This window comes from Camarhynchus parvulus, chromosome 17, assembly GCF_901933205.1.
Source record: "Camarhynchus parvulus chromosome 17, STF_HiC, whole genome shotgun sequence".
NCBI lineage: Eukaryota > Metazoa > Chordata > Aves > Passeriformes > Thraupidae > Camarhynchus > Camarhynchus parvulus.
Genome location: NC_044587.1, coordinates 10,678,355 through 10,691,510, shown reverse-complemented (window position 1 = coordinate 10,691,510; position 13,156 = coordinate 10,678,355). Strand labels below are relative to the sequence as shown.

Genomic DNA, 13,156 nt, shown 5'->3' with positions numbered 1-13,156 from the left:
GTGAAAAGGAAGAGGATGAGATGGGTGGTGAGATGTGATGATGACATGACATGACATGCCATACCATGGTGATGAGATGATGAGATGGACTCTCTGGAGGGGCATGGACCACACTCCTGACTGTGGGTGCCCAGTGTTCTTTCTCCAAGACCATTTCCACGAAAGCCCCAGCCACAGCCCCTGCACAGGGCCAGCTGGGGTCCCACAGAGCATCCTTCAGGCTGGCAGACCCAGCAGGGACCCGCTGGCTCTTGGTGGCCACGCTCAGAGCTGGCATTGCATGGAGCACCCTGGAGTGCCTGCCCCATGCCCCATCAGGCTGGCACCAGGGCACTGTCCAACGGCCAGGCTGGCCCTCCACAGCCCCAGGGCCAGCTGGTGGGATGGAGCCATGTCTGTAACACACAGAGCACTGACAGGAGGCACACAGGCTCGGCTGAGGCTTCTGCAGGCTGATCCCATTGTGTCTCCATGGGAGTGGAGCTCCTCTGGAAACCCCAGAGTGCCTGTCTGCACGTTGGGGGCCAGGCCCATGGAAAAGCAGCCCCCAGTTCTCTGGAGCTGTGGAGGTGACTCTGCTGAGCAGCACAGACCCAGTCCTGGGCTCGTTATGCAGGCAGGAGCACGGGGACTCCAGCACGGCCCTGCAGCCCCAGTCTGTCCCTGCTGGGCTCCCAAACACGGCCAGGCTCCTACACCCACAGCTGCAGGAGCAGGGCAGCAAGCCCCAAGACGAGGGTGAGGATGATGAAGGCGATGGCTGCAGCCCACAGGGAAGACCTGTGGCCCTTCAGCCTGGCTGGAGCCTCGGCCGGGACCATGTTGGTGAGGTTCAGCATGTACCCCAGCGTCCAGCCCACGTCAGCATCCCCAGCCTGCCCAGAGAGAAGGGACAGGGTCAGCCCTGCCCCAGAGAGAGGGGATGGGGTCAGCCCTGCCCCAGAGAGAGGGGACGGGGTCAGCCCTGCCCAGAGAGAGGGGATGGGGTCAGCCCTGCCCCAGAGAGAGGGGATGGGGTCAGCCCTGCCCCAGAGAGAGGGGATGGGGTCAGCCCTGCCCAGAGAGAGGGGATGGGGTCAGCCCTGCCCAGAGAGAGGGGATGGGGTCAGCCCTGCCCCAGAGAGGGGATGGGGTCAGCCCTGCCCAGAGAGAGGGGATGGGGTCAGCCCTGCCCAGAGAGAGGGGATGGGGTCAGCCCTGCAGGGGAGTCACTGCTGGCCCAGGGCCCCCCACCCATCCTGCTCAGCCCACACGGTGTGCAGCAGCTGTGCCCACAGCAGTGCCATGGGGGGCAGGCAGGGCTCTCTGCACCACTGCTCCCCAGCACACCCCAGCATGGAGCTGGTTCTCCCCCAGCACCCCAAAATGAGGGCTTGCTCCCTCCCAGCACCCCCACACAGGGTCTGGCTCTCCCCAGCACCCCAACATGGCCTTGTTCTCCCCCAGCACCCCAATATGGGTCTGGTTCTCCCCCAGGACCCCAATGTGGGGCTGGTTCTCCCCCAGGACCACCTCTGCTCCCCCTCACGGGCTGGGAGCACTGCCCACCTTCATCTGGAAGCAGATGTTGTTCCAGCTGGTCTCGTTGAACTTGTAGGCATCGAGCAGGAGGGTGAGGATGTAGTTGGCGTTGGCACAGTATTTCGGCAGTCGCTTGGGATTCTCTGTGGGGTAGCTGGAAGAGAGCTGGGGTGGGGAATGTTTGGGGTGAAGGGGAGTTATTGACAGGCACTTTCTGTGCAGAGACAAAGCCCTGAAATGTGCTGCATGAGTGGCAGTGGCTCCACAGTCACTAGCATCCAGGAAGAGATTCCTGGGCTGGGCAGATTTTGGACCTCTCTATGCAGAGCAACTCCTTTGGGGAGGATTTACACTCCAAATGGAAACAGAGGCAGATATTGTAGCTTATTGTAGCTCCTCCTGCCCCAGATTCTCCATCTCAGCCTCTTCATGCAAGGGGCTCCTGCTCCCTGCCCCATGGTGGTGCTGGCACATTTCTGGGCTTATCCACCCCATGTATTGCCCAGAGGAGCTGTGGCTGCTCCATCCCTGGACGTGCTCAAGGCCAGATTGGATGGGCATAGAGCAACCTGGTCTAGTGGAAGATGTCCGTGCCCATGTCAGGGATGTGGAACAAGATGAGCTTTCCCAACCAAACTGGTCTGGAATTCTATGATTCCAAGATTTTACTTGTCTCTGGCCTGGTGCCAGCAGCTGGCTCTGTTCTCACCATCCTCCCTGGCATTCCCATCCCCACCTCCAACCCCAGCTGCTTGCTGCCCTTGCCTGCCCTAGCTGCCCTTTTCCCAAGGGTGAATGAGCAAGGAGTGGATGCAGGACAGTCCCAGCTCCGCACAGAGCTCAGGGTGGCTCTGCTGTGTAGGACACAGCTCAGAACCAGAGAGCCTTGCCCTGGAGGTGTCCCCACTGCCTCCCCCCACCCCAGAACCCCTTTGTTTCTGAGTGTCCCACTGTGCTCCATGCTGAGGAGCATACATCCTGCCAGCTCCTGCTGCAGAGCCCCTCAATGGCCTCTCTGACTGCGGCCAGCGGCTGCCCCTCCGTCAGGTTCAGGAACTTGAAGTTATAGTAGAAGGCAGAGAAGGCCTGCAAGGCAAGGGACAAACAGAGACAGAAACCCTGGTGAGCTGCATGGGGCACCCCCAGCAGCTGCCCGAAGCAGGAGGTGGGGTTTTCCTTCACAGGGTTTGTCCCAACTCAGGTTGTCCCAGGGCATTGCTGTCCCTGTCCCTGTCCCTGTCCCAGCTGGTGCTGGGCTGGGGGTTGGTGCCTGCTGGTGACAGCAGCACAGCCAGCACAGCCAGAGCCTTGCCCGAAGCTGCTGTCTCAACTCCTATTGACAAGCCCTGTTTTATTAACAAATCCCTGGCAGTGCCCAGGGCCAGGCTGGACAGGGCTTGGAGCAGCCTGGGACAGTGGGAGCTGTCCCTGCCATGGCAGGGGGGGCTCAAGATGAGGTCGAAGATCCCTTCCAACCCAAACCAGTCTGGGATTCGATGATTCTCAGCACGGTCCCGTTGGGAGGTTTGGCTGGAAAAGCCCCCAGCAGCAATGCCCGGCGTGCCCTCAGGCAGCGGTGCCTGGGCAGCCTCTTGCCCTGTCCCTGCAGGGAGGTGACAGTGCCGCGGGGCAGCGAGCGGGGACAGCCCAGCCCCGGGGGAGCCTTTCCGAGGAGGCGGGGGACGGGTTTGCCTTACGATGAACTGTCCCCGGAGCGGGGGCTGGGGGACGCCGTCGAAGGCGCAGGGCTGGCTCTGGCCACACGCCGAGAAGCTGAAGAGGCTCCTGAGGGCGGCCAGGCAGGCGCTGGCGTTGCCCCGGCCCGCCAGGGTGACCGCGCTGTCGCCCAGGGCCAGGCGCGGGTCGCTGCCCGTGCAGGGGCTGGCGCGGAGGGAGGACAGCGACACGGTCTCCTTGTAGCCCTCGGGGTAGCAGGGGTGCTGGACCCGTGTGCTGGGGAACGACTCCTGAGGACAGCAAAAAGCAGCTGCAGCTCCTCCGGAGCCTCCTGGCTGCGTGTGCACACAGCCAGCACCTCCCCAAAGCCCAGGCACTGGCGTTCCCAATTCCTCTGCAGGGAAAGACCCTCCTGCCCGTCAGTCCCGGCCTTGCTGGCTGTCCCAGCACGAGCCCAGCACTAATTCTCACTCTGCTTTAGCTCATTCCCTCTCCCACAGAGGCAGACCAGTTTCAAGGACCCAGCATGTCTGTGCCCTGGCCAGAAGGATCGTCTTTGGGGCCCTCTGTAGCTTTAGAGAGGCTAAAACTAAAACCAGCTAAAACCTCTAAAACCAGCTCTGGCTCTGGTTCTAGCTCCAACTCTATCCAGGTTCACCATATGGGACTTTCCTGGCCATACAGCAAGGGTAAACCCTTCTGGCTCACCAAGGCTGCTTTGCTGGTGAGGTGCAGCTCCATAAAGATGCTCTTCACCTCTGACCTTCCAAAAAATGGCCTGAGAAAGGACTTCAGCTCACGTTTCTCAGGTTGTGAGGTCACAGAGTAGCTGAGGTTCAGGGGAGCTGTAGGCTCCCTGTGCTCACCCTCTTGTTAAGGCATGACCAACTAGAGCAGGCTGCTCAGAGCCTCGACCCATCAGGTTCTGAGGATCTCCAGAGACAACGACTCTACAGCATTTCTGGGTCTTATTCCAGTATCTGATCATTCCTGTGGGGAAAACTTTTCCCCTTTGTCTGGTTGGAAACTCAGATGTTCCAGCTTGTGCCCCTTGCCTCTTGCCCTGGCACCTCTGAGAAGAGTCTGGTCCTGCACTTCTGCACACCCCGTGTGAAGCCAAAGATCCCAAGCTGCCCCTTGTGACATTCTCCCCATCTCTGGCAGTGTCCAAGGCCAGGTTGGATGGGGCTTGGAGCAGCCTGAGATAGTGGAAGGTGTCCCTGCCCATGGCAGGGGGCAGAACAAGATGATCTTTAAAGTCCCTTCCAGCCCAAACCAGCCTGGGGTTCCATTACACCCGTGCTCCTCTCCACATTTGCCCTGCCATGCTCCAAAGAGTCTGTCCTTGCTCTCAGTCCTTGCTGATGCCTCTCCAGAAGAGCCCTGCCTGTCCTTACTTTGTGCATTAACAGGTGTGTGGTTGGCATTGTGACACTGCAGGGCTCAGCAGCCGCTCACCACAATCAATTCCTTCGCCAGCCGCTTCAGCATCTCGTCCTGCCCGTAGCAGAGGTAGCTGTGAGTGTAGATCTTGTAGCTGTACCCATACAGGGTCAGCTCAGAGGCTTCATTCTGGCTCAGTACTGAACCTTTGGGCATAAAGGTGATTTGAGTGGATGCTCCTCCAAGATCCAGCGCCCCAAAAATGTTGGCTGCCTCCGGATGAAGCCAGGTGTGTGCCTTGGGAGAGTACTGCCAACGAGAGCCGGGGTGGAAGAGGAGAAGAACAGAATTCTCATCCCATTGAAGACAACAGCATTTGGTTATTAAATTCAATGGGCCTCTGCATGTGAGTCCTCACACCCTCCCTGCCCAGGCAGCTGGGATATTGATTAGAGCCACGGCAGAGATGGAACTCTCAGGTGGTCAGCAGGAGCTGACACTCTCAGGTGGTCAGCAGGAGCTGACATTCACTCTCAGGTGGTCAGCAGGTCCTGACACTCTCAGGTGGTCAGCAGGAGCTGACATTCACTCTCAGGTGGTCAGCAGGAGCAGACACTCACTCTCAGGTGGTCAGTAGCTGCTGACCTCACCTGTGGGCTCACCTGGCTCTGAGTCACCACCCCCCCCAGGCCAAAGGGCTGGTGTGGCAACTGGCTCGGGGACTTGCCCTTGCCGAGGAGGCTGCAGGGGTCTGGTGCAGGAGGAAGGATTTCTATCCAAGAATCCTCTAACAGCCCCCACAGGAGCCCAGCACTGAGCTGTGGCAGGGCTGGCACAGAGCTTTGGTGATAGCTGCCTTCAGCTGGAGTCTCCCAGCACTGCAAGGAGATGGAGCTTCCCAGGCAGGGACACAGAGCCCAGCTGTGCTGCACTGACCTCCCAGTCCCTGAGAGACCCTCTGTCCACTCACTATGGAGATTGCCCTGAGCAGACACCCTCATTCCTGAGTCCTCCCTCCTCACTCACTGTGGGCAAACCAGAGGATGTGTCTCCTTCCCTTGGATCATTCCCAAAAGCTGCTAACCCTGGCCTCTCCTGCACTGAGAAAGCTTGAGGAAAATCAGAAAAGCTCTATTAGCAGAGGCATGGGTGTTGCACCCTTCTCCCACCTTGGTGAAGGAGTCCAGCAGGTAGTTGATGGTGATCCAGCCATAGGCCCCCTCCTCCTCTCCTGTGAGGATCCGAGCTCCTTTGAAAGCCACAGGGTACTCCTGCATGGTTTTAGCAACCTCAGCCAGGACCTGCTCTGTTGCTGAGCTGTTCTGTTCCCTAGGAGGGATGCAAAGGACAGGACACATACCCAGCTACAACAGAGGAAACACAAACAAAGTCTGATTCTTTCCCAGTTCCACATACTCCCAGTTTTTGCAACAAGCAGTCTGTCTGAAAGGGTTTCCTGCCACATGGCTTCTCTGAGCTGCTCATCCGAGGTGAATCCCAGCTGTCTCAGCTTGGCATTGCCAATCTAGGAGCAACAGCAACCCCTCCCCTGCAGTGCAGCTTGATCCCAGTCACCCAGAGCCTTCCCAGGCCACCCTTCCCTGCCTGGCTGCTGGAGGCTGGAGGGGGTTGTGCTGCCAGAGCTGGGTTTGAACATCACCCCCTGGCTGTGCCCAAGACAGGGCTGGTTGCTGACCTCTGGGGTTTTCAGGAAGGTTTCAGGCTGGGTTCAGCCCTCCCAGGGGGGAAGATGTCTCAGGGCTGTTCTTGCTCTCTGAAGTGAGCAACCTCCAGGCTATGACCCAGCTCCTTCCCAGGTCTGATTGCCAGGGCACAGAAATAACGTGAGCTATCTGCAGCCATAAAACCAAGGGCCATGAAATGAAGGCTGCCATTTGAAGAGAGCTAATATGGGCTGGTGAAAGGTGAGGACAGGACCTGCAGCACTTTGTTGCCTCCTACCTCTGCCCCACCAGCGCCCATCCACCTGGGCAGGTGGCACATCTGCTGGCATCCCAACCCCCTTGTTATTAAGGAATAATGAAGAGGAAACAAAGCAGTGAAAAACATCTCTTGCTTAGAACTGGGACATCCTGGGATGTCCCAACAGACATTGCTCAGGATAGTTCAGCCCTCCCTGTGTCCCCACCAAGCTGCCTTTTCCCCCTCTCCTCCCTGCCCAGCTGGGCTCCTGGCCCTGTGCAGGAGCTGTCCTGGCTGTTTGCAGCTCTGTCACTGCTGCCACCCCTGCCCCCAGCAGTACCTCAGCAGCCTCATGCCAGCCGTGGCTCCAAGATAAGCTGGGACATCCCTCTGCTTCTCAGCAGGAATAACCTGCAGGGCTTTATCCAAGCACTCCCTTAGGGAATTGCCAGCTTCAGGGGGATTGTTGGCATAGCTTGATATGCCTTGCCCTGAAAAAGAGTCAGGATGGGACAGGCTGATGGGAATGGCTTGGGTCAGGGTTGTGGGAACAAGAGGGCACAGGGCAATGAGGGCTGTCCCCTCTTAGCAACAAAGGTGCTTTTCCAGGGTCCCCTGGTCCCCTGAGGCCTGACTGACTCACACATCCATTCCTCTCCTGTGTCTCCCTTGCTTTCAGCAGTGTCACTCTGGGTGACACCTTCTCCAGCCAGGACAGCAGCTGGGAGCACTCCAAGGTGGAGGAACAAAAACTGATTCACCATCAACATGCTCCAGCCCCCCCAGTGCAGGGGCACCACACGGTGCTGAGGGCCCAGGGACCCCCAGCCACAGCCAGAGCTCCCCTGTGCCCACAGTGCCACCCGAGGGATGGGGCTGTCCAGCCAGGCCACCCCAGCCACCATGGAACAGGGCAGGACAGAGCCCATAGCAGGGGGATACTGACCCTGCACATCACAGGACAAGGTCTGGCTGACCACTCCAGTGTCGTTCTCCTTGTCCGAATCCCACTGGTACACGAACAGAGAGGTGTGGGATGAGCCCGCATCAAACACCATCCCATACTGCAAGGGAAATCCACACAGAATCAAGCTGGGGGAGCAGCAGCCTGGCCCTGGCCCCATTGTGGCCCTGCCAGGGCAGTGGGGCCAGAAGATTCTCCCAAACCCATGTGTGAGGCACAAAACCCATCAGCTGTGCCATGGCAGAGCAGAGCTGCGGCCTCAGCTCCCCACAGTGACCGAGGGACTGTCATTCCCTCTCCTGAGGTCTGTGCTGCAGCGCCAACCCACACAAACATTTCCTGTTGTTTCCTCATGCTGTTTTATTTTCTTTCATGCTCACATACCTTTTGTGTCTACACTGGCCCCACCTTGGGGCCAGCAGCTCTCCCATCTCTGGTGCTCCCTGCTAGCCCACGGCAGCACCCAGCCTGGGCAGGGCCTCTCCAGGAGCACTCAGCCCCCTGCCCCTGCCCCAGAAAGCCTTTCCCCCCAGCCAAAGCCCTGGCAGCCCTCCCAGCAGGGTGGGATGCCGTGCCCAGGGCACGACAGGGGGAGGCAGGATGTTTGTGCCACGGTGTGAGGGTAGGGATGGACTGGGGGGAGCTGGCAGGAACAAGGGGCACACCTGGCAGAGCACAGGGAGCATCTGCCCCAAGGTAATCTCCAAACCTGGCACAGCACAGTGGGGATGAGCTCCAGAGGAGCTTTCTCCTCTGACTTTCTTCTGCCTGCACATTGAAGTGGGGATCAAACCCCCGCCCTGCTACTGCCAGTCAGGTCCTGACCCCACTGCCCCTCCCAGCCCCACAGAGCAGCTGCTGGCTCGGAGCACCTGCCCAAGGGGACTGGGCTCACCAGGGGCTCAGGGATCTGCTCTGGGCTCACCAGGGGCTCAGGGACCTGCTCTGGGCTCACCTTGACCGTGGGAGGCAGCGTCACATCTTCAACCCTCACCAGGCTGAGAACCAGGGCGATGATGGAGAGCGCCACCAGCGCCCCGATGATGGCACTGGTGAACGATTTCTTCCTGGCCAGCATTGGGGGCAGGCTCCTGAAAACCCAGACAGGGAGAAGTGTGGCTGGACCTGGGAACAACGGTGTCAGTGAGAGCTGTGAGGAGACCATTCCCAAAGCTGACCCTGGCTCAAGATGTGCACTCAGAATAATCAGATCTTTTCCTGGGAGAAACACTATTAGGATAAAATCCAGGGAGCTGGAGGAAAGAGGCGCTGGTTGCCCCACAGCCTGGCAGAGCCATGATGGGATCACAACAATTTCCCAGCTCCCACACCTGGGTCTGGGAGGGGTGAGAGGAGCCCTGCACAGGGCAGAAGAGAGCACGGGGAGCTGCAGAGCCCTCACTGAGGCACTGCAGCGGGGCAGGCAGGGTGAGTTTCAGGGATGGGAAGGGCAGCTCACCTGCCCCAGCTCACCAGGCTGTGCCCTGGGGGGTCCCTCGGGGTCCCTCTGTGCTCCTCCAGTGTAGCAAACCCAGCTTGGACTTGCCTTTTATGTCCTCTGGAAGTGGATACTGCTGGAAAGTCTCTCCCCCGTTATTTTCTCTGGGGGCTCATCAGCCATAGGTGAAACTCTTGAATATCTCTTCTCCTGTTTGTCTTGCAGGTGTATATTCATGGCCCAGTTTGGCATTGCCTTTATCTTCAGCCAGTTGGTCCCTCCTCCTCCTCATTTGAATGAAGGACAAATGACTGCATTTAACCCTTGTCCCTCTGCTTCTCTGGGCTCTCACACCCCCCGTTTCTGTTTTCTCTTTGCTCTCCTCAGCCTTCACATTCCCATTCCAAGCTCTCTACAAGGTCTGTAAGAGGTGAGAGTGATATTTGCTGCACCATGCTGGCAGGGTGACTGCAGGTTTTACCTCACTGAGGTGGAAGCTCCCATCAGAGGGGAGGACTGCCCTGCCAGGGCTCTCAGCAGCACCGGCTGGGCACGGCCTTGGGGGAGGCCAAGGCACCCTCATGGCCCAGCTGGGACTGTGGCCACCCCTTCCCTGGGTTTGTCCCAGCCTTGTGCTGCTCCTGGGGTCCCTGCAGTGCCCGAGGAGAGGTGAGGGACTGGGGAGGACTCAGGATTTCCCTGGAGGGGAAGGGCTGGGGAGCAGGGATGTGCTGTCCCTGGGCCCACGGCCCAGCTGCTTCCTGCTGCTGCAGCTCCCTGATAAGAGCCCCTGGGCTATGGCGGGGCCTGCAGGGCCAGAGGCAGCTCCAGCTGCCTCAGCTGAGCCCACGGGGCAGTGCTGGGAGGGAAAGGCTGTGCTGGGGAGCTCTGTGGCCCTGGCCCTGCCCAGCACCATGGCCGGGTTGCAGAGGTGCCGCTGTGTGCCCTGGCAGTGCCACCCTGGCAGTGCCACCCTGGCAGTGCCACCAAGCTGTGACAGCAGGGCCTCCTCACACCTCCGGGCCCTCCTTCTCCCTGCTGCCCCCAGTCTGGGATCTTCCACCCCTGGGCAAGAGGCAGAGTCATGCTCTGAGTCGAGATAATGATTTTATTTCTCATCTCTGCAGAGATGGGTGCTGGGTGCTGAATCAAAGCTGACACACCCTCAGCATGCCAGGTGCCCATTTTTACACATTTGAAGCGACAGAAATGAGCATTTCCCTACAGCTAACCATTGGTGAGGCCATTGGTATTTGCAGTCTCTGCCTTATTTAAAGAGACCCTGCACGTTTCTTTTACTGCTCATGCTCTGTGGGGAAGGGGCTTATGTGAGTAAGGGGTCATCACAGCCTGTGGGCAGGGATTTCACTATGCTAATGAGCACTGGAAGCACACAAAGTTTTTCTTTGGCTTTGTAATTTGATTTATAGTGTCCTCCTGCTCTTTGCTTCTCGGGTCATGGCTCTCAGGTACTTCAGGATTGGTTATTCTCAAGTCTTTCATAAGTTCTTTTGTTTGTCCTGTCCTGCAGTGAATTTTTAACCTTCTCTTGGTACTTCATTTCAGCAAATCCCCTCTCTGACACTTAGGGAAATGTCCACAGTGTATTTTCCGTAAGTCTCACCCTATTTTTGGAAAAAAACATAGTTGACTCTTACCTGAAAGAACAAAATAAACACAAACTCTTTCATTTTGTGACATGATGGCGTGTCAGTGCTGTGTCTGTGGGCACGCCAGCATTCCCATGGCAGTGTCCTTTGGGGTGGCTCCTGAAGGCCAGAGGGTGCCACCACCCCTGCATTCCCACCTCCACACAACACACAGCCTTTGGATTCACCTGGATTCGGTGGGAGAGATGGATGAGTGTCCCTGCTCTGGAAATCCCCTGCTGACTGCACAGGGCTGTTCTGAGCACAGGGGTCTCGTCCCCACTTTGGACACAGAGGCACCAACCAGCCCTGGTCCCTTGGGGACATGTGGCACTGCCAGTGGCTGTGTGCACCCAGGCCTGACAAAACCTCCAGCTCCAAACCTGAACACAGGATTAGCAACTCTTTACTTCACTTTTCCTGTCCCTTTTTGTACTAAAGAAACAGTCCCAGAGGTTTTGTTGAGGGGTTGTTCCCCCTTGCCCATGCTGGCCCCATGTGCAGCTCTGCCAGGTGATGCTGCCCTGGCTGGGCTCTGGCTGTGAGCCACAGGATCACAGGGATCTGTGTGGAAGGACACAGTTCCAGCTGCCTTATCCCAGCTGAGGCAAACGGGGCAGTGCTGGGAAGGAAATGCTGTGCAGAGGAGCCCTCGTTGCCCCTGACCCTCCCCAGCAAGGCCCCAGCAACCCCTGGCTCTGTGCTACACCCAGCCCTCAGCTTCCTTCAGGCAGTCCCACCCAAAGGGGTGTCTCTGCTAAATTCGGGGGCTCAGGGCTCTGTGGTGTCTGAGCAGGACCTGGAAGGGCCGTGGGGGCCCAGCCCCAGGAGCAGCTGCTCTCACGTGGCTCCCCTCAGGTCCTTGGGCACATCAGCCCAGCCCTGTTTGGCTTCAGGGCTCTGCTGAGAGTGAAATGTGCTGTTTGCTCCTGACTGAGAAAGGGACCAAGTGTCTCCTTTTGACTTCTGATAGACAAATCTGCTGTGGGGAAGCATGGCTAGAGTACACACACACCCCTGTTTGATCTGCTTTTGACAGGTTTTTATTTGCCTGTGGCCCTTGCAGTGGCTCTGGCACCCACAGGGAGTTGCCAGGCTGGTGTGGGGACTGTGGGGTTCCAGCCCAGCCACCACTGCCAGGCTGGAGGGTGTTTGTGAAATGACATCACCTCCTCTGCCAACACCTTCCTGGTGCCTTCTGAAAGGAAAGCACCTTGACTCAGGGTTAAAAAAGGGAGTCTCATTTCCCAGAACTCAGTTTCTGCTCCATGAGGTCACCCCAGTCCCAGGATGGGAGGTGCAGGTGGTGGCTCTGAGCATGTCCCATGTCCCCAGGGAGCTGCTCCACTTGCTCTTGCCCCGTGTTCCTGTGCCCGGCCTTCCCTGGGTCCTGCTGTGACTTGTCCCAGCAGAGACCAGCTCCAGCCCTCCCCTCCACTGATTCCAGCAGGACTGGAGGAGTTTGGGCCATTTGAAGCTTCCGTGTCCTCTGGTGCTGCCCATGGCAGGGAGGGACGGAGGTCCCTTGGGCCACCCATTCCCAGATGTGTCTGGGGAGCTCCCTTGCCCCCCTGGAGGCCCCGGCCACGCTGGAGCCCTGTCCCTGTGCATGGAGCCCATCTGGGCTGTGCCAGGCTGTGCTCTGGGCATGGGCACGGCAGCACTGGCTGCTCTCCTGCAGTGCACCCTCCCCAGGCTCAGATGGCTCTCCAGGGGCTGCTCCTGTCCCTGCAGGAGCTGGGACACACGGACAAGGGTGCCAGCTGGGGCTGGTACTGCCCCTGTGCCACAGGAAAGCTGCTTTGGCACCTGCGCTGGGCTGTGCAGAGGCTCCTTCCCCAGCAGCCCAGGGCACAGAGGGGCTCAGGGCTGGGATCTGCAGCAGCCCTGGGAAGCTGCACCTCTCTCCCAGGGTACACTCCCCTGCTGCGGGGTTTGGGAAAGGACCCACCAGCCACAGCAACGAAAACTGAACCCAGAGACATTTTCATCTTTGCCAGGGTGCACTGCAGCGTGGGGAAGAGTTCTGGCTGGGGCCTGAGGAGTCTCCAGCCCAGGCCAGACACCTCATGCTCACACTGGGCAGGGAATGGGTCTCAGGGTCCCGTCAAGCTGTGTCAGAGGGGGATCCAGCAGGATTTCTCCTGGGGGTGCTCCCAGAAAGAATTCTGTGTGGCCACAGGCTGGTGTGCCAGCACTGCACACTGCTGAGTGCCAGGGCAAAGGCCACAAGGTTTGTTCCAGGACTTGGTGGCCCTGGGCACAGCAGGTGACTCCTGTGCACCAGGCACGAGTCCTGGGAAGGGACACGGGGTGGTCCTGGCTGCCAGACCTCCCCCCACCCCAGCATGCCAGCAGGGCAGCACAGCCCGTGCCACTGCTCAATGCTGTGCCACCCCTGTGTCCCCACACCCCAGGGAAGCTGCCTTACCTTGGAGGAGCAGAGCTGGGACTCGCTGACCACTGCTTTGTCCCCAGGGCAGCAGCAAAACTGGCGAAGCCCCTTGCAGGTGGGGATGTGGCCCTCGGGGAGATGTCCCCCTGTCTCACACAGCACCCCAGTGCCAGGGCTGGTGCTGCTCTGGGTGCAGGCAGCCCCAG

The 13,156-nt window shown here is 59.0% G+C and overlaps 1 protein-coding gene across 1 annotated transcript; it reads right to left on the bottom strand.

Annotated features, from left to right (window-relative positions):
• Positions 1-692: 692 nt before the first annotated feature.
• On the bottom strand, positions 693-8,546 carry LOC115910919 (ectonucleoside triphosphate diphosphohydrolase 8-like). The gene is made up of 9 exons (XM_030961471.1): positions 8,424-8,546; positions 7,451-7,568; positions 6,845-6,995; positions 5,751-5,910; positions 4,657-4,890; positions 3,219-3,488; positions 2,497-2,607; positions 1,549-1,686; positions 693-875 (listed from the first exon to the last, which is right to left on the bottom strand). The coding sequence occupies exons 1-9, from the start codon at positions 8,544-8,546 to the stop codon at positions 693-695; spliced, it is 1,488 nt and encodes a 495-aa protein (XP_030817331.1).
• Between the last annotated feature and the right edge of the window lie 4,610 nt (positions 8,547-13,156).

What these genes read in the sequence shown, in the direction of transcription:
- LOC115910919 (XM_030961471.1), bottom strand. Translation starts at nt 8,546, where the DNA reads ATGCTGGCCAGGAAGAAATCGTTCACCAGTGCCATCATCGGGGCGCTG. An exon ending in CGCTGCCTCCCACGGTCAAG is followed by an intron (nt 7,569 to 8,423) that starts GTGAGCCCAGAG and finishes TTTCCCTTGCAG; the next exon opens with TATGGGATGGTGTTTGATGC. An exon ending in CTTGTCCTGTGATGTGCAGG is followed by an intron (nt 6,996 to 7,450) that starts GTCAGTATCCCC and finishes ACTCTTTTTCAG; the next exon opens with GGCAAGGCATATCAAGCTAT.